The 20,714-nt window shown below is 39.5% G+C and overlaps 1 protein-coding gene across 3 annotated transcripts; it reads right to left on the bottom strand.

Annotated features, from left to right (window-relative positions):
- Positions 1-728: 728 nt before the first annotated feature.
- On the bottom strand, positions 729-20,697 carry LOC124290645 (translocation protein SEC63 homolog). Of its 3 annotated transcripts, none has more exons than XR_006901993.1 (19): positions 20,531-20,697; positions 14,880-14,985; positions 13,673-13,787; positions 12,950-13,065; positions 12,695-12,756; positions 12,207-12,265; positions 11,706-11,756; positions 10,988-11,096; positions 10,329-10,423; positions 10,066-10,201; positions 9,831-9,923; positions 8,648-8,793; positions 8,185-8,332; positions 7,643-7,818; positions 7,202-7,357; positions 6,554-6,847; positions 5,580-5,786; positions 2,259-5,330; positions 729-2,055 (listed from the first exon to the last, which is right to left on the bottom strand). XR_006901993.1 is itself a non-coding variant. In XM_046727430.1 (18 exons), exons 1-18 carry the CDS (start codon positions 20,652-20,654, stop codon positions 5,190-5,192), a joined length of 2,334 nt encoding a protein of 777 aa, XP_046583386.1. In that variant the 5' UTR covers positions 20,655-20,697; the 3' UTR covers positions 729-5,189. The 3 variants fall into 3 exon arrangements, 1 of the variants encoding a protein (XP_046583386.1); XR_006901992.1 differs by having other exon boundaries at positions 729-1,153; positions 1,268-5,330; XM_046727430.1 differs by having other exon boundaries at positions 729-5,330.
- Between the last annotated feature and the right edge of the window lie 17 nt (positions 20,698-20,714).

A 20,714-nucleotide genomic window follows, 5' to 3' on the forward strand; every position in this document is an offset into this window, starting at 1 on the left:
CATTTTCCAAATAGTGATGCTTGCATTACTGCACCTGATCAGTTAAGAGGTGTAACGGTACTGGGTGGAATCACATTTCATGGGGGAATGCAAGTCATATTTAATTTCAATTTGGTTGGTGTGCGACATGAAAAGACAACGTTCTGGATCATGTTCTTCCCTTTTTGCAAATGCAGGGATATATAATGTCACCTAGCAGCCAGATAGTGCCAGACCACAGTTGGCAAGTTTGGAACACTTTTAGAGGCTCTATAACATGGCTGTACTGTCGTGCTGGGCTATTTCTCTTGATGATCCTATATTGGTTTTGACATCAGGAGCATCCCTTTGGCGGGTTTTAAAATCTGGTGTCTTTGCAACACCATGGCGGCCTTGCAAGTGTTAATACAAATGGTGTTCACACCCGTTATTGACACTGGTATGTGGGTGCATCTGTCAGTTTCCAGGTTTGGTTTTGGCAATGAATTTATAAGGATAAAAGATTGATCAAATTTTATGGTATTATTTTCAATAACAAAATTTACTCTACTTCACATGAAGGACATTTTCTTTTTCTTCATTTGATATAAATGTCTGCTCACAGAAATGTGCAAAGAGCCCTTGAATAGCCAGTTGACAGCATTGTGCCGAAACAGCAAAACCCTGGAATGCTCCACATTGTGTCCTTTTATTGTCATCACACTTTAATTCTTGCTGTGGCTACAGTAAACAAATGACAGAGACAAGAGTGACGTTGAAAATAGTTTATTGTATTTTTATGTAAAGAAACTCTTCACACTGCTATAACTGACACAGGAAAATGTAAGAAAGTAACATGAGCAGAATGATGGATCATCTATGTTATCTTGAGGGTTGATGTCAGTCAAGGGGAAGGTCACAACAGTTACTGGACCTGTTGATTTCAGGAATTTATGATGCAATGTGTTCATCTACATCTGACTGACAAGCAAGGAAATGTACATGATCTGGAGTATATCTGGAAATATGCCTACCTAGCCATGGCCACATGGTACAGCAGTTACTGCATGCATGAAGCCTGGTACACCATGGTACAGCAGTTACTGCATGCATGACTAGCCATGGTACAGCAGTTACTGCATGCATGACTAGCCATGGTCACATGGTACAGCAGTAACTGCATGCATGACTAGCCCTGGTACAGCAGTTACTGCATGCATGACTAGCCCTGGTACAGCAGTTACTGCATGCATGACCAGCCCTGGTCACATGGTACAGCAGCTACTTCATGCATGACTAGCTTGGTCACATGGTACAGCAGCTCCTGCATGCATGACTAGCCATGGTCACATGGTACAGCAGTTACTGCATGCATGACTAGCTTGGTCCTGGTCACATGGCACAGCAGCTACTGCATGCATGACTAGCCCTGGTCACATGGTACAGCAGTTACTGCATGCATGACTAGCTTTGGTCACATGGTACAGCAGCTCCTGCATGCATGACTAGCCATGGTCACATGGTACAGCAGTTACTGCATGCATGACTAGCCTTGGTCACATGGTACAGCAGTAACTGCATGCATGACTAGCTTTGGTCACATGGTACAGCAGCTCCTGCATGCATGACTAGCCATGGTCACATGGTACAGCAGTTACTGCATGCATGACTAGCTTTGGTCACATGGTACAGCAGCTCCTGCATGCATGTCTAGCCATGGTCACATGATACAGCAGTTACTGCATGCATGACTAGCCTTGGTCACATGGTACAGCAGCTACTGCATGCAGGTCTAGCCATTGTCACATGGTACAGCAGCTCCTGCATGCAGGTCTAGCCATTGTCACATGATACAGCAGCTCCTGCATGCATGTCTAGCCATGGTCACATGATACAGCAGTTACTGCATGCATGACTAGCCTTGGTCACATGGTACAGCAGCTCCTGCATGCAGGTCTAGCCATTGTCACATGATACAGCAGCTCCTGCATGCAGGTCTAGCCATTGTCACATGATACAGCAGCTCCTGCATGCATGACTAGCCATGGTACAGCAGCTCCTGCATGCATGACTAGCCTTGATCACATGGTACAGCAGCTCCTGCATGCATGTCTAGCCATGGTCACGATACAGCAGTTACTGCATGCATGACTAGCCATGGTCACATGGTACATCAGCTCCTGCATGCATGACTAGCCATGGTCACATGGTACAGTAAGTACTGCATGCATGACTAGCCTTGGTCACATGGTACAGCAGCTCTTGCATGCATGACTAGCCTTGGTCACATGGTACAGCACCTCCTGCATGCATGACTAGCCATGGTCACATGGTACAGTAAGTATTGCATGCATGCATGACTAGCCAAGGTCACATGGTACAGCAGCTATGGGAGTAAACAGTGTTTTGCTTTGACAACTTGCCATGCAGTGATCCCCCATTCTAACACCACCAGATATAGCAGATGCCAAGTACAGCCTTACTGTAAATTATAGAACTCTGGACAGTCAAAGAGCATATTTGTAAAGGATTTTCCATATAAATAACCAATGAAACATCAAGACATCTTCAGATATTCTTTACAGCTCAGTTTTAGGTAGAGTTCTTAGGTACACTATTTCAGATTTTATTTACAAAATGGGATTAATAAGCTATTTACAAACATGATACCTTCAACAAGAAAGCTGTTTATTTCATCACATAAATATATTTTCTGAAAATCCCTCTAACACCAAAATGTTCAAACTTTGCCATAACAGTGGTATCCCGTATATTACTATGTACACATTCTGTCTCTTCATTGCTATTCATATTACCAGTGTTAAACAAACAACAATTACAGTAATGGAAAATCAACCTTCCTTTAATTGTAACTGCAGGCGATTTGTGATTATATTAGTAACAATATGCTGGTACACATCTCAGACATACAGGCAACATTATATTTGGTTCAAGGTCAGACTAGTATTATTTCAAATGTTCAAATATTACACATATTTCCCCTGCCATTGCAGCATGATGCAGATGACATATGTAGCTTGTCCACATTGATTTCAGACCATTCCCTGTAATGTCAACTTCAGGCTTAAGGCTCCAATCCTACAATGCCATCTTTGAACCATGACTGTCAGAATCATGGGCAAGTTTCCAAGGACGAACTTCGGTACTGTACTAAAATGTCTTTGGGGAACATGGTCTTGGTCATAATTTGAAAAAGAACATTGATTCTGAGGCAGGTTAATTATATATTTATTATGGTTTGATGATAAGGAATTCTTTCAATCAAATATATGTTTCTCATGTTCTGCAAACCAAAGATAAGGCATACAAGATGAAAACGAAGTTGGCCCTGTCTGGCCTGCTATGATGTGGCAGTTAATGGTTACTCTTCACATCATCATCCACACATATTACTTGAAGCTCCTGACGACATAAGCTGTAACCATTACCAAACTCTACAGCCAAGACAGCATCAAAAGAAACAATGTGAGCACTCTACCAGCATAACTTGACACAGTATTCAGACCATACAAAATGATTGATTCTAAATAAAAAATAATCCATAAATTATCTAGAAACAAATGTACAAAACAGACTTGAAGTAGGGCTAGACTAAGGCAATTTCAGTTTAGTTTTATTCCAGCTATTTGAAAGTACTGTTTACAAATTCAAATGTTATGGTGCACAATGGAACATTTCACACATCTGAAACCCATCAGGAAATGGCGAAAATAGGCATGAAGAGTAGTCTCCCTTTGAGTAGTACAAATAATAACTGTTGCAGATTTCTGGGAAGGATGCTGGTTTAATTATTGTATGATTCAATGTATAATTCAATGTTCAAAGGAGCTGTGTGTTAAACAGGTCAATACATTATGGAGGGAACATATTTTCTTGGCATGACAGCACTCTTCCAACTTGCGATTTTTTGTCAAATGAACAGAGACACACAAACGATAAATGAGTTATAAATGCCCACAGATGAGAAAATGCTATGCTGAAATGTTTAAGCAGTAAGTCTATAAAACTGATCCAAACACAGCTTTGAACATGGTCACATTTTATTACAAAACATTGAACAAAATATCTATATAACATTCATCATCTTTTACAGACCCTTTGATCTCTTATAATATTTGTATCATTCAGTCTCAATCAGCAGCTATAGTCAACCAGACATCACAACAGTTGCGATTTGTCCTCTTACCCTGATGCTAAAGTTACACTGGAGCACATTGACTGGTCACTGATCACTGGGAGAACGACACCAAGGTTTTGGTCTTCATGCAGGAGCAGTAAACAGTGAGACTTAAAGTGATTCTGATATATCTGACCCATGATGTAACATAACCAAAGACATTTGTTTTGAATAATCGAAACTGTTTCAACAGAATGACAGTTTACATTAAAACAGAAGCGGTGATCTATTTAAGTACCCTAAATCTGTGACACTCAACTGTTTTGTTGGCGACCCTGCAATAAATGACAGATCCATTAATGCTCACTCCAGATGGTGGGCCTGCAATGGCTGACCAGTTCCTTTATGTTCAATCCAGATCACCAATCCCTATAATGTACATAAGATCTTCAATGTTCACTCCAGAGGGCTGACCCTTATCATAAATGATGAATTCCTGAATGATTTGTGAAGGACAATTTTCATGCTTTTGTTACCTTCCTGACAATATGTACTTGTTCCATCAAGGGATAGCATCTGTGAAGACTGGAGCATCTACTGCTATGATCTGTTTAACACTTACACCATACACACAATCCACATACACATCCGTCTTCAGTGCTTGTCAACATATTTGGTATAGACCATACTGCCCCAAAGGGACAGTCTCCACCCAACTGGGATATAACAACATGACCCCAACTAATATACTGTAAACGAGATAGCAATCACGGACTTTATTGTCACAACAATGTTGTAGGAAATCTCTCCTCCAATGTATTATATGAGATAACAAGCTTGCACACTCATTCTGTGTACTCATACTCCTCCCTTCCACATGCTAACCTTATCATAAATATGTATCAACCACCCTCAATATTATCCTACCATCAGACATTCACCCATCAGACACTTCTTACATATAAATGTGCACTTTTCTCTTCTGCATCCCCAACTCCCTGACCTGAATTCATCCTCCTTGGTTAACAAATCAATATCTTCTGTACAACCTCGCATACGTCATCCCTCCCTCCCCTCCCTCCTGTCACCCCTCCTAATCATCGTCATCCTCCTCAGAAGAGTAGTCGCTATCCTCCTCTGTGTCTTCTCCGGCGCCATCCTCCTTCTCCGCCTCGTCGTCTGAGATGTCCCACTGCGGGTGGTCGGACACAACCTTCGCCTCCTTCACATCCAGCTGCAACAGGAGTGGCCAGTCTCAGATATAATGTTGAGTCAGTGAATGAATGACACGCTTAGTAAAACTCTAGCTTTATTATAATGGCTGCGTCTTTCAATGGTCCTTTAGACTAGCATACCCCAAATCCATTCTTCTCTGAACTACAAAACTTGCTGATGCAGGGTTACAAGCTGCTCTCAGGACATGTGAAGACTTAATTTCAATTACATTGCATGAGGAATACATTTGCAGGAAGTAATTACATACCTTGATGTTGGATATTTTGTCAAAGTCAAGCAGATATGAGTCTGAGCGTAGGATGACAGAGTACTGGTATGAGCCAGGTTTACGAGGGGCTGAGAACTTGAGCTGGACCTCCTCATCCTTCTTCAGGCTACAAATCTGTACAGGTGCAGTGATGAGGTGATGGTGTTTCCTGTCTGCCACGTACAACCACCACCATTCCTGCTTCTCCTGCAACAAAAACGATGAGCACTTATCTCCCTATTTAGCATTCCAAATAATACCATGAAGAAGTTGTCACCCAGTTCCTTACACTCAACAAGAATGTCAAGGAGTTATCTCCCTGTTCAGTATTACCAACAACACTGTCAAGGAGTTATCTCCCTGTTCAGTATTACCAACAACACTGTCAAGGAGTTATCTCCCTCTTCAGTATTCCTAACAACGATATCAAGGACTTAACTCCTTCTACAGTAGTCACATGACCATTGACAGTCAGTTTTCATCCTGGTCATAATTCCCAAACAAAACTGTCAGGAGTTGTCTCCCCCTTCAATATTCCAAACAACACTATCAAGGAGTTATCTCCCTCTTCAGTATTCCAAATAACACTGTTAAGGAGTTATCTCCCTTTTTAGTTTGCCTTTTCAGTGCCTTCTTTTCATTCATCTGTTAACACGACACACAGCAGTATTCCAAGTGTATGATGGTGACCTCTGAGCAATCAAGTCCGACCAGCAGATCCACAAATTGGCCACTAAAACCGGCACAGTTACAAGGGACCAATTTTAACCTAGAATCCATGAAGCTTTAGAGATCAACAAACTAACCCCTCACTTGCAGTCATTACTTATTCACATATCACAAAAAGCCAACAGTTTCATTCACATTTTAAGTTTCAAACCTTGGTCTCTTTCCACAACATAAATCAATATCTCAAAAGAATCCTTCCATGACTGTAATATTATGAGGGTGATAGAGCATGTCATACAACTTACTGTAGAGAAATATGGGCAGTGAACAATATGGCTCTCCTTGCTCTTGGTTTCCAGAGAGTTCTCTTTCCTTGATTCTTCCTGGAACTTTGACCAGTCTTCTTCCTCTTCTTCATCCTTCTCCTCGTCCTCAGCTTTGACAGGCTTCTTAGTCTCTTCTTGTTCCTCCTCTGAGTCATTTCTCTCCTCATCCTCTGACTCCTCAACATGCGAGTCTTGCACCTTCTTCTCAGGCACATCTTCATGCTCGTCATCTTCAGCTCCTTCTGCTGCTGCCTCTGCTGCTTTGGCTGTTTTCTGTGCAACAACAGAAAAAACCATGTACCTTGTAACAGTTGGTAGGAAACATTCTTTTACTCTACTTGGGTCATATCAGGGTAACCTATAAAGATTCCAAGAACAGTGATGTTACCCAATAAACAAGCAAACTATAAGACCATTTCACAAGAACAGGACTTTAAATCTGTCTCTCAGTTACACTGACTGACAAGTCAGCAACAACTATGTATAACATCTAAAGGGCCATAACTCTGTGTACACATCCAAGTGATAATCAACAAGTATAGGACATTTAGCTTGTTATCCTGTGTGATAAACATTAAGCACAGGTCAGTTACCCTATGTGATAAACGACAAATATAGCACAGTTACCCCATTGTTCTGTGCTGCATCTGGTTTGGCTTGTGGAGCTGCAGGCTTCCATTGGTTGGCTTGCTTGGTCTTCTTCTTCTGCTTGGCTCCTCCCTTCTTGCCTTTCTTCTTCTGTTTCTCCCACACCTTGGGCTTGTTCTGGGGGGAGGCATTTGTCTGGGGGAACATAGCGACACTATACTACTTTGGTAAGATCAAATGTTACACTATGCATTCATCGTGTCATGAAAAGGTCATAGTCATGTAAGGCATAAAAGTTGTGAAACATTGCATCCTTCATTGTTCCAGGATCTGATTCAGCCTGCAAATCTATACAAGGCAAACAAGTGACTGCACACTCACTGCATCATAAACATCAGCTACCAGTCTTGACGTATGGATAGCATGAGGTATTGGGTAACTATTCTGATCTTAAATCTTAACAGGACTGTTCCCCCTCACCTGTTTCTCTTCACCATCCTCAGCATCTTCATCTCCATCATTGTCAACAACATCTTCAACTCCTTCAGAGGCTGGCAATTCCCGATTCAACTTCAAACCCAGATGTTCGCGTGTCAGTCTCACAGTTACAGTGACAATCGATCCAGCAGTGATAGATTTGTCTTCATCATCAAGAACTGAAATTGGACAGGAAAGTACAATGCATGTTCAATATTTTATCTTAAATCACACATTGCATGCTTAATGAATCTCTCTAACAAGGGTTTCAATACAGACATGCCATGCAGAAGCTATGCACTAAACATTATTCTTTCATGTTCACCAGTATTTCTGGCAAGTCATGCGTTCTAAAGTTCTAACTGAACAGAAGGGAACAGACCAAACAGCAGATCCAGACACAGCTAAGAGGTGCAATGCTGCACCTAACTGTGATACCCTACATCATTTGGTCACCTATGCTCTTATCTTTCTCTTAAGTTGTGGCATGTGATGGAACATGTCTTGTTTACAGTTAAATGACTTTCAGGACAGCCATAGCTTACCCTCAGACGTTACTTCCATGATGACATCAGGCATGCTTGCACAGACGTTCATCACATCATTGTATTCGCTGTCATTCAGACCACGCAGCATTGAGCGTCGATCTTCCTCTTTCATCGATACCAAGTCACGGATGGTGCGAATGTTCCTCTGTAATAGGGTAAAGAACATTGTGACGACAATACAAGATTACTCTAGGAATGTGAGTGCTGTGAAAGACAAATATCATCTGGGAACATTCTCCTGGAGCCAGGTGTCTCAAAGGAAAGTATAAGGCACCAAGGACACAAGACAGTGATCTATCCTATTTCCCACAAAGTGTCTCAGCATGTCCTGTGTGATGTGGTGGTGTAGGTGTAAGCATATGACCAACAATGATCTCACCTTCTTGCCCACAAAGTGTCTCAGCATGTCCTGTGTGATGTGGTGGTGTAGGTGTAAGCATATGACCAACAATGATCTCACCTTCTTGCCCACGAAGTGTCTCAGCATGTCCTGTGTGATGTGGGGCAGTTGCAGCAGCGAGCTGGACTTCTCCTCCAGGGCCTGTATGATCATCTGACTCAGCTTCATCAGGTTCTCAACTGTGTCCAGACGGGGGCTCTGCTGCACTGTAACACAATGTTCTACATGCTTGACAAAGACTTCACACACATCTTATACAATGTCCTACATGCTTGACACACACTTCACACATGGTGATACAATGTTCTACATGCTTGACACATACTTCACACATAGTGACACTGTTCTACATGCTTGGCACACACTTCACACATGGTGATACAATGTTATACAGGTTTTACAACCTCACAGTGATACAATGTTCTACATGTTTGTCACACACTTCACGCATGGTGATACAACGTTCTACAATCTTGACACACTCCATGCATGGTGAAACAATGTTATACAGGTTTGACACACTTCACAGTGATACAATGTTCTACATGTTTTGACACACTTCGTGCATGGTGATACAATGTTCTACATGCTTGACACACACTTCACACATGGTGATACAATGTTATACAGGTTTTACAACCTCACAGTGATACAATGTTCTACATGTTTTGACACACTTCACACATGGTGATACAATGTTCTACAAACTTGATACACACTTCACACATGGTGATACAATGTTGGAAATGTTTAACACTACTCATACATGGTAATTCCATGTTGTAAATACTTGACAGTGGGGTGGGAGCCAATAGTGGGGTAATGTGTTTGCTTGTCACACTGAAGACCTAGGATTGATTCCCCACATGGGTACAATGTTTTAAGCCCATTTCTGGAGTCCTCGTCTATATTGCTGGATAATAGCTCAAAGCAGCATAAAACCTTACTCACTGTAAATGATTTACATACTAAATGCATGGTAACACTATGATGTAACTACAGAGCTCACACACAGTGATATACATTACAGATATACATCTGATACCTCTCAGCTGCGATGGCTGGGTGAGTGTATGCTGAGTGCTTAAGTGTATTGGGTGGACAGGTTCACTGGGTGGGCTGAGTGGAATTTTCAGTAGACAGTGATGAGTGACCTAAACCTGCTGAGGGAGTATGTGGTTTATTGGTTCAACAAGTGGATTTGAGTTGGTGGGCACAATAATAACATAAAGGCAACACTTACATCTTCCTGCCATTGCCATGGCAACCTGCTGGGCACAAATGTTGATCATCTCATTCAGAAGGTAGGGGCATTTGTTCAGGATGTACTGTTTGTCTGAGGAAACAAAACACAATACACATGACAGTAAACCATAAAATTATAAGGAAGTTCCAAGAAAAACTTCACACAGGATACAAAATATTTTTGCAAAAGGTCATGTTTTGAAACAGGAGTATGAATATAAGTCATATCTTACCGAGGTCCAGACTGAGTGGTGGGAGTGGCATCCTCTGGCAGTGAGCCAGGATGAGGGCACGGGCCTTGATGCTGTATGGGTAACACAGTGGTGGCTTCTTGTTCTCCTTCTGGATGTTGGGCAACAGCTTCATCAGCTGCAACAAAGCGTAATGAGTCACAGTGAAAAACAAAATACAAAACATATCAAGCCAAGACAGTCAGACATGGAACAAATTCACATATAAAAGTCGATATAGCAAAAGTGGTCAAGTCAAGACTTACTGTTGGAATTTCTTCATTGTCGCTTGGTCTGTTTGCAATCTCAGTATTGTGAAAGCGGTCAAATTCAAATGATGCTCCCAGTATCATTACGGCACCTGAGGAAGAGACAGGGTGATAGAATATAGACCATGATAACAAAAGGGCTTTTACTTCTCTCAAGTAAGTAAAACATACTAAGGCTCAGCCTTACTTTGTGGATATGGAAAATGTGAAAATTCATTCAAAATATGCTTTGGAAAGATAGAATGAAAATCCTATTCTAAAAAGATCACAGTACATCTACAAACTGAAACATTAAAAAAGTCATAACAATTTTCTAAATACATATTGAAGACAAAGCTGAGGTTTATCTGGCTTCCAAGGTTAAAAAACCCCAACCAATCCATCATCTACCTTTCCAGCAGAGACACTCAATCAAAATTGGATGAACAGTTAGTCACTTCCCACTTGGTACCCACATAGCGATGGATGAACAGTTGCAGTCACATCCTACTTGGTACCCACTTACTGATGATGAACAGTTGCAGTCATATCCTACTTGGTACCCACTTACTGATGGACGAACAGGTGCAGTCACATCCTACTTGGTACCCACTTACTGATGAATGAAGAGAGAGCAGAAATAGTGAATATCTTTGTAATAAACTGGGTGAACTCACGTTTGAGAATCATGTTTGGAGTTCGGCTAATGAAGTAGAAGTAGAGATGTGTCGTATCCAGCAGAATCTGATCTCCACTGAACTTGATTGATCGATACCACCACATGCCCTGCCAGAAAAGAAAATAGTCACACAGTTACACAGAGTCAATTACCATTTTCACTGTTTCAATGAAAGTCACTGCAGAATCAAGTAGATTCCTCTTCACACACGTGAAATGTATAGATCATCTGATCAGATATGACTATGACTAAGGCTGACTATGGCAATACAAAATGCTACATTCACATGGTCATATGGTTTGTTTTGGTTTGCTGTTTAACGCCGCACTCAGCAATATTCCAGCTACATGGCGGAGGTCTGTAATTAATCGAGTCAGGACCAGACAATCCAGTGATCAACATCATGAACATCAACCTATGCAATTGGGATACGATGGAATGTGTCATCCAAGTCAGCAAGCCTGACCACCCCATCCCATTAGTCGCCTCTTACGACAAGCACTGCTGAAGATCATTTTTAACCCGGACCTTCATAGGTATCATGGTCATATCTCAACTCTTGAAGTCCAAATACTGCGAACATAAGCAACCAAAACAAAGTAATTGTCAATGACTACAATATTGTTGTTGTATTTTGTGTGGTAAATCAAATGAAGGGCCGTTCAGTTAAGTGTGAGAGGAACAACACATCCAGCAAGTCTGGTAGTTTCACATACCACAATGATCGGCATGAGAATCATGAAGACCAGGAGATAGGCAGCAAGCACCTGCAACACACATCACATGCTTACCACACATACATGATATAACAAGGTTTCATTCGACTTGTAAACATTGGAGACATAACGACAAACCATATACATTTACGTGTCATTTTCTAAATTGGGAATCATGAGTTTCTTTCACTAATACACAATTGTTTAAACTTAACTATGCAGTAAGTGACATTTTAGAAATGACTTGAATACATAAACATCCTAAAAAGCTGTTATCCACCCGGAGGTTCACAGGATGTAATCAAAACTGCAGTCAGTAAAATACTGTGTCAATCATGACTCATATCTAAGACTCGTATTAAGCATGTAAAACCCTTAATGAAACAAAAGCAGCTGTTTAACTGAGCTAAACATTTACTGGAGTTATGTCCCTTTATTACAAACAGATGCAAACATGCGAAAAATACATGAGTTCACTGTGTGAACCTGCGTTGTACATACCCACATGGAGTTTTCCCTCTCAACAATCCACTTGGGCAGAGCTATACCGAATCTGGTAGCTGAAACATATCTCAAATATTAGTACAAACCTTGGTAGGGCAAACACATTTACACTAGTAGGGTCTAGAACTGATAACTTAATGAACACTGGATACCGAGGGGAACAAAAGCAAACATCGTCATTGGGACATGACTAATTCAAGTGTCTACCCTGTACTGCACTGAACAGAGTTCTGTCCCTTGGGAGTGACAGCTGCCTATGTTCATAGGTTCAAATCCCAATTCGGCCTGATAATACTTCCAGGTTGTCAACATCAGACCTGCGTATACATCTAAGAGATACACCATGTAGGCCTTCCTCTGACATCAAGCTGATAGTCAGTGACAAAATATAAGGAAATACTGTTCAAAGTGGTACTTAACAAAACTCGTTCACTCTATCCTGTAGGGCACAATTCAGATAACTTCACCATGTTCACAGGTCTTACCTCCAGGACCATCAGGGTTCCCATACTCCTCCCAGTTCTTGCGAGATTCTTCATCTGTCAGTCTGTTTAACAAAAGAGTATAATAAAATTACATCAAAAGTTTAATTCCCAGATAAACAATACTACTCGTTTAATTATCAATACTGCATTTAGGATATAGCAGAGGTATTTTCTGTTCATTGGTTCTGGTGTCAACATAAGACTTGATACATGTACACTTTATTTAATGCTGAAGACAAAACTAAATTGACTCACGCAGCAAAAGCTTTGGCTATTCTCATAAACTTCTTGGGGTCTCCAGTCTGCTTGTCAGGATGGTAGATCAAACTGAGCTTCCTGTAGGCCTTCTTGATCTCTCCAGGGCTGGCACCCTACAGTCACAGTTGGTAATGGTTAATCATAACACGTCCCTTTATCGCCCCTGGTTACACAAGACTATCACAGAAACTATTGCCAATTTAATCGGTGCTCACTGATGAGTGAATGAGTGAGAATGGTTTTATGCCGCTTTTAGCAATATTCCAGCAATATCACAGCAGGGGACACCAGAAATAGGCTTCACACATAATGCCCCATGTGAGGAATCAAACCTGGATCTTCTGTGTGATGAGCGAACGCTTTAACCACTAGACTAACCCACCATCCCCGCTCATTGGTGAGAACACTCACTGCTATCCCTCTCGCTGGAACTTGTATTGATGATAGTCATATATAATAGTACTTTCTGATTATTTCTTAAAATTCCAACTAAAAGTTGAATTTGTCATCCATGTTCAGAAACCAATATTTTCCTCCTACATTAGAATTAGCAGGAATGAAATGAATCTTGATCACATTCATATAACACGCTATTGGACAGAATAAAAGACTCGAAATTCCCGAATAATTTCTGTTCCAGCATGTTACGCAAAACAGTTAAGATGAATTGCTTTCATTTTGTTGAAATGCACTTTGTGATACTATCATACGAGCACTCACTCTATCAACTTCAAGTTCCTGGAAAGGGTCATATTCAACATAGTCCATCTGTATTTTGGACACCTTGTAGGCCAACAGGAAAAAGATCAACCAGCCAATTATCAAGCCAATTTTCCTGAAAAACAAAGGCAACATGGAAACATAATTTCAAACGTACTTGTTAAAAACTATTCACATCAATTCACATGACTTATGAAAGCAACCAATATCAAACATGCAAGCTTATAAGCTGAAGTTTATATAAAAACTAAAGCACTGTTAAGATTATGAACCATATACTGGTATATTTCATATATTCACAAATGTTTGCTATGGAAGATTATCGGTTGGTTGGTTGGTTGTTTAACGCTGCACTCAACAATATTCCAGCTGTATGGTGGTGGTCTGTAAATAATGAAGTCTGGACCAGACAATCCAGTGATCAACAGCATGAGCATCAATCAACACAATTGGGATGTGATGAAATGTGTCAACCAAGTCAGCGAGTCTGACCACTCAATCCTGTTAGTCGTCTTTTACAACAACTGTGGGCTGCTGAAGACCAATTCTAACCTGGGTCTTCATGGTTAAGATTACTAACATGCTCACATCTATGTACAAGACATTACAATGTTGATTGGAAGGTTGCATCAGTGTTCGAGTTAACTCAAAAACCTGGGTGTTTCATGCAAATAAATCTACATTTCATGCACAATATTTTCTACCTGCATTTTCTGCACACAAGGCATTTTGACATCTGGGTAGTTACATTACTAAATTACTTCCTTAAATCTCATGATACTGAAATGTATCATCGGTTCGAGATTTTGAGTCACATGTTGTGTACCACACTTCCCCAAATTCTTTATGAAACTGTAAAACGTTAAGTTGACTTTAATGCCGATGACTTGTGGACATGTGAACCGATGGTTCGTGAAACACAACAAGTAACCGAGGAAAAAACTGATAGCAATATTCCCAACATCATGGCGGGGGAAACAACTAACTTGACTTTGACCACTATGAATAATGACTTATGAATGATGATAAAATGCTCTGAAATGCAAGGAAATTTCAAATATCACGGGGCTATGCCCCTAGACTCCCCTCAAGACTTTGCCACTTCGTGTGTATAAAATACACGCAAGATTCAAAGGGCAACGCATTTTAGGAACGCAAATCTTTTTTTCCTACCGTGAACACTGTTGCATACATTGATTCTACTCACAGTGATTTGTCCTTAGCATGGAACCAGGAGTCCTTGGACTTGAGCAGAGTTTTCTTCAGCTGACACGGCTCACAGCTACACTGGACCCGCGATTGTTGTGACTCATCTGGAAGTAAGAGTATCTCATTAGAAAGGTCCGTTGACAACCAAGAAAACAAAACATAACACACAGCAGCATCCCTCCCTCCCGTGGCGTGACGATCAAACGCTTTAACCACTAAGCTATCCCTGTGGCCCAACCTACAAAGAATTCTATACAATAACAGGCAAATTTCAAGATTAGAAAATGTTAGAAAATGGCTCTTTGCAGCCTGTCTGAAGGCAAGGTGTCCCGTAGGGCTTCAACGAGTCCATTTTTTGGGACTCGAGTACTCGAGGGGTGAGACTCGACTCGGACCCGAGTACTCGAAATTCATACCTTTCAAGCAAACGATCAATTGTCAAGATAGTTACCTAATCATTTTAAGAAGTGAAATCTCAGTCGATGTATAATATTTACTCTCATCTGCAGACTTGTAACAACTAATACCACACAGCCACACTGTGTGAGGAGTACACTATTTAATCTAGGTGTTAATAAAAACATTATCAGATGGCTTAAAGAATTCAGGGTACATAGAACTCAGTATGTCAGTGTCAATGGCTATCAATCTTCTTTTCCCTCAACCTCTACTGGAGATCCACATGGCTGTGTTCCTTCATCCGTACTCTTCGTTTTGTATACCAATGACTGTTACTTGTCAATATATGACTTGTTTACTGTGAAATTTGCAGATGACGCCACTGTTAATGGCCTAATTTCTGATTCTGAACATTATTATCGTCAAGGTATTGACAAAACCGTAATGACAGTTTTTTATCAAACCTTTATTCAAAGTGTGTTGACCTACAATTTTCTATGTTGGTATGGGGATCTGTCTCATCTTAACAAAACAGACTTTTCAAAATTGTTAATACTGCTTGCAAAATTTCTGGAGTGTATTTGAGTATAGTCAAAGACAGCTAAAATTAGATTTGATAGTTGACATATTTGATCTCACCATTTTGAACTACTTCCTTCTGGGCGGCTGCTGTAGATTACCTTCCCTCAAAACAGAAGCGACAGTCTTTCATACCATCAAGTATTAATTGAATGCAGCAAATATTTTGAATCACCATGATGTGTTTAGAACTAGAATTATTCAGCCTCTTTACCTATGTGGTTAATTGAATTATATCATGTCAGTTTTATTTGTAAATAGCATTCGTTTTGAGCATGTAATTATTGTGTTTATTTTTGTGAACTGTGTATATATTTATTTTGAGACAGTTTGGATGTATGAGAATTTCCTCCGGGATAATAAAGTTATATCTTTTTCTTAATATTAGACGTTAACGGCTGCTCATGCTTAGCACATGGCAGACAGTCCGTCAACGTCAATAATTCGAGTTATCTCCCCTTTTCGAGTCCTCGAGTCCTTGAAAATGGACTCGAGTCCAGCTACACCCGACTCGTCCTCGAGTACTCGAGTACCCGTGGAAGCCCTAGTGTCCCGTAAAGGATGTGATCCTAACAGTTTACTACTAGTGACAAAGATTGAGCAGATTCGACAACACCGGGATACGGCTGTGTACCAATGGCATTACACCATGTTTACCACCAAAACAACTTTTGACCATAGTATGGAAATAGTGCCATGGTGTGGGGCAGTAGAAATTTAGACATTGTTTCAATCGACAGAATTTTTATCAAGAGGTCAATGCCTGCCAAAGGTGTCACCAGTGATCTCTGACATGGAGTCCTATTGACTAGCCTGCTAAGTCCCTTGACATGTTCCCAAAAGAGCATCTGTGGCAAGTACTCAGGCGGAGAGCGCACACCAGAGACCCAACGCTAGTCGAGCCTGGTCTGGCTCCGCAGGAAGCGGACAACTACACCATGGGAACCATTACAACATAACAAGGCCAGAACATTAGCAGAATTTATAGTTCACACTATGAACTTCTTAAAGATGTCTACTGAAGACTTTCAGATCAGATGCCCCATATGATAAAAACAGTTGCATCAGTTTAACTGTTATAGCATAAGTACATAGAACTTCTTTGATTGGCATTCTAGAAGTTGAGGAGATGGTCACTTGCTTGACAACGACATTAGAATCTATGTCGAAATGTCACCTATACAGAATAAAGAAGTTGTATATCCATAAAAATTGTCCTCATTCTTCAAGTACATTGAACTCCTGTAATTACTACTAAACACATTGTAAATTAATTCATTGAAACATCTTAATACTGTCCTGGTTATTCAGAAGTAATAAGTGATTTACAGTTACATGAACTGAAGACAAAATGTATACAAATGTACTATTTATGTGTGCAGTGGTTGATGCAACATATGCTCACTACAATTTCTATTTTTTCAAATCCCATATGTCTAGATCATATATGTTTCATCCGGTTAGCACTACGTTCATTGATTTTTGGGAACATATGCATAGTTCTCTGCAATGGTTGCTGTTGATAATGTCACAGTGATCTGACACAGGCAGTGGCTTCTTACAAAGGACATCATGATACAACTATCCCCTGATATTCTATGAACCATGATTCTTTGTTCATGATACGACACTAGTCTGAATACTTAATTCATGACACTTTTCCATGAATTCTCAAATTTCATAGGACATAACCCTTATTAAAAGGAACAAACATGATTAAAGGCCCTGAAACTTCCTCGATATCTTGTCTGATATCTAAAAGAATGTCTTCTTTCAATGAATAATTTCAGTGAATGCCAGATGAAACTGAAATTCAATATTTTCAATACCACTTAAAAATTAATAAAATTTCAAAATCAAAAATATATTGTTTGTTGGATAACCAGGGATTTACAGGACATGAATTCCTACGTCCTATACACATAAAAATTGACAATGGACACAACAAAATTTATTAGCGCATCTACAGGGATGCAGAAAAGGCCAAATACTTTTGTAAAATTAAGTTATCACTGAGTTTGCTACTAGCTGGATTATGGTATCATTTGCATTTAATTACTGCAACAATTAATGTATTGATCATGATACACAATACAATAGCAGTATCAATAATAATATATAAGTGTCTGGGACCCCCATTTTGTTGTCCAGGAACCCTGAAAATTATAAGCATGAGTCCCAGGGACCCTCAAATACAGGACTCAAGGTAAAACCCTGGATAACAATGCCATTTCAATGCTGTTGTAAATGTTCCATATGTGAAATGACACAAGATTAAAAAATGAAATCAAATATCATATCATATCATAAGCATGATGTCCCCAAAGAAGCAGTTACAGCATTGCGTAGATAATTCACACAGCTAAATGGTTAACATTAGAATTTAGAAGGGCAAAAAAACATGACACTGCAACAACAAAAGACAGATGTCTTAATGCTGATCAATAAATCATTAAATGTCAACAAGCTGAGTCATTTTGATTGTTTTGTCCCATAAATCTTGGATCAATCTGCCCATCATAGCATTGTGGCTCAAATGATGCTGATGTTTATTGTGATCACGACATATTTCCACCTTGTATGTAGGATATAGACAATGCATCACTACAGTAACGTGGCTATGCAACAAATATATAAGGACATGAATTGTGTGAATGTTAACAGACCAGAGATTGCTTCACACACTGTGAATCATCATTAAATGACCCTCCCTCTCCTTTAATGACAAAATCCCATTAATCATGAGTATTCATCATAACATTAAACTGTAAAATTCCAATTCATCACAACACTGTAAAATGCAGATTACAGTTAACAACAGCTGGTGTGAATTGCATCAGATAGATGGAAGGCATTTTCTGGAATTTTCTGCTTGATTAAAACCACCTTTATTACACATTTCATTTTCAAACCAAAAGTATTTTTTATGCTTGTGATTTCACTAAAGAGTGTGATGACTATAATATGATGATACAAATTGCTAAAAACTAGGGCTTCTGTGAATCCACTAATATTGTATGGATTACAAATATTGGTTAATGAATACATATATCAACATGATCAACTAATGCATATTGTAACAGGTCAACAGTTGATTGATTATTCAATATATATTCGGTTAAACAATAAGAAATAATTATAAAAACAATAAACAATAATTTTTTTTACATATTTTGACTATGATGATAGTGTTAATTTCTCACAACAATTACCAGTGACTACATTACCATCAAATTGAATATGTCAAATAGGAGCATTGGTTACAATACTATCTTGATTGGATATCCATTTTGCACATCATTTTGATAAATAACATCAAAATTCAAGTAAAAACACTATCTTTAAAAAAATTCAGGAATATTCAATTCAAGTGACCACGAATAACAAACTGGATTAATGAAGGGATACACTGTGATGTACTGGATATGTGAGTGAACTGTGACAGATCCACTAATAACAGTTATTAGTTGAAACAAAACATGACGGTACTTCTTTATGGCATTCCAGATAATTTCCTGAATAGCATGTACAGACATTTTTGTATGCATCCTGGCGAACATACCAGTCATTGATATCATCTTGTTACAACTTCACCTAATCATGACCTCTTGTACTTCTGCTCATTTTTATTACAACAGAGACACAATATTACGAGGAAAGCGACTTAAGTTAGGTATAAGGTTGGGACAGATAACTCAGGTCAGGATGGGCCCTGCTAAGGACATGGGTACCAAGTAGGTCATACTGACCTGAGGTTTGTAATGTATTACTGTATCATGTTGTATTATGAAAAGGGTTACATGCACTGCTTCCTTCTGACTATTATACATGTTTATATGTATAAACATAGCCATAATCAAATTCTGTGTAAGCATGATCTTTCTGATTGTTGTATATGACGAAATGTTTTACGCCATATTACTTTATTAGAGTGCATACATCAAACATTTCTGTGGTTCATCTACCAGAGTTGGGGTTGGATTGGGTTATGGTCTTAATCTTTTTACCTTGTCTCTAGATTACAAACCAGCATGAGAGATTTTGGCGTAATGATATTTACTCAACATTCCACTGTCGATATAATCATGTGATAATGTGGCACACAAGAAATAGCCTTCACACACGAAAATACAACTTAGACCTTCAGCATGATAAACAAATAACCTAACCACAAGGCTTACCCTTTACTGGACCAAAGTTTAAGCAAACAGAAATTTCCAGAATCTATCTATGTTTTAAAAACATATGCTAACCACCTTCTGTACAAGCTACCAAATTGACATAATAACTATTTTCATATCCCTGATTTTTATACTATTGTAATTTTAAGGTGTCATGTGCCAGTTGTTCTGTTTAAAATACTGCAAATTGCTTCTTGTACTGCTACTAGAGCTGATGTTTATTGTATGGCAATCCGTGTTTTCCCAAACATGATGGGTGAAAGGCATACGGATGAAGTAAAAAATTAAGTGAAAGTATTTTTTGAATGCCTCAAACGCACGTCTTCGTGTACGTGTGAGTTTGAAAGGACAAAATATAGTCTTAATACTTGTATATTATTATTGAAACGATATTGGGATTTACATGTTTTTATTTCTTTGGACTTTGGGGTCTAGCAGATTTATGTATCCCGTCAAAATGAGAAATTCAAAATGGATGTCAAAATCCTACCTTTAGGTTTAGTCCGTGGCCATAGATAATATGTAGCCGGTATGAGGACCAGGCCCCAAAAGGAAAGAAGGAAATAGTAGAAAGTTCCCCCCTCCTCATCATACTCAAACTGCATGCCAGGCATCTTGGCTCTGTTTACGTCGCTTCCGTCTTGATAAAGGAAGTCGGTTGTGTCCCTTTATAT

The sequence above is a fragment of the Haliotis rubra genome, unplaced genomic scaffold, assembly GCF_003918875.1.
Source record: "Haliotis rubra isolate DU_JTF1 unplaced genomic scaffold, ASM391887v1 Scf47, whole genome shotgun sequence".
Taxonomy (NCBI): Eukaryota; Metazoa; Mollusca; class Gastropoda; order Lepetellida; family Haliotidae; genus Haliotis; species Haliotis rubra.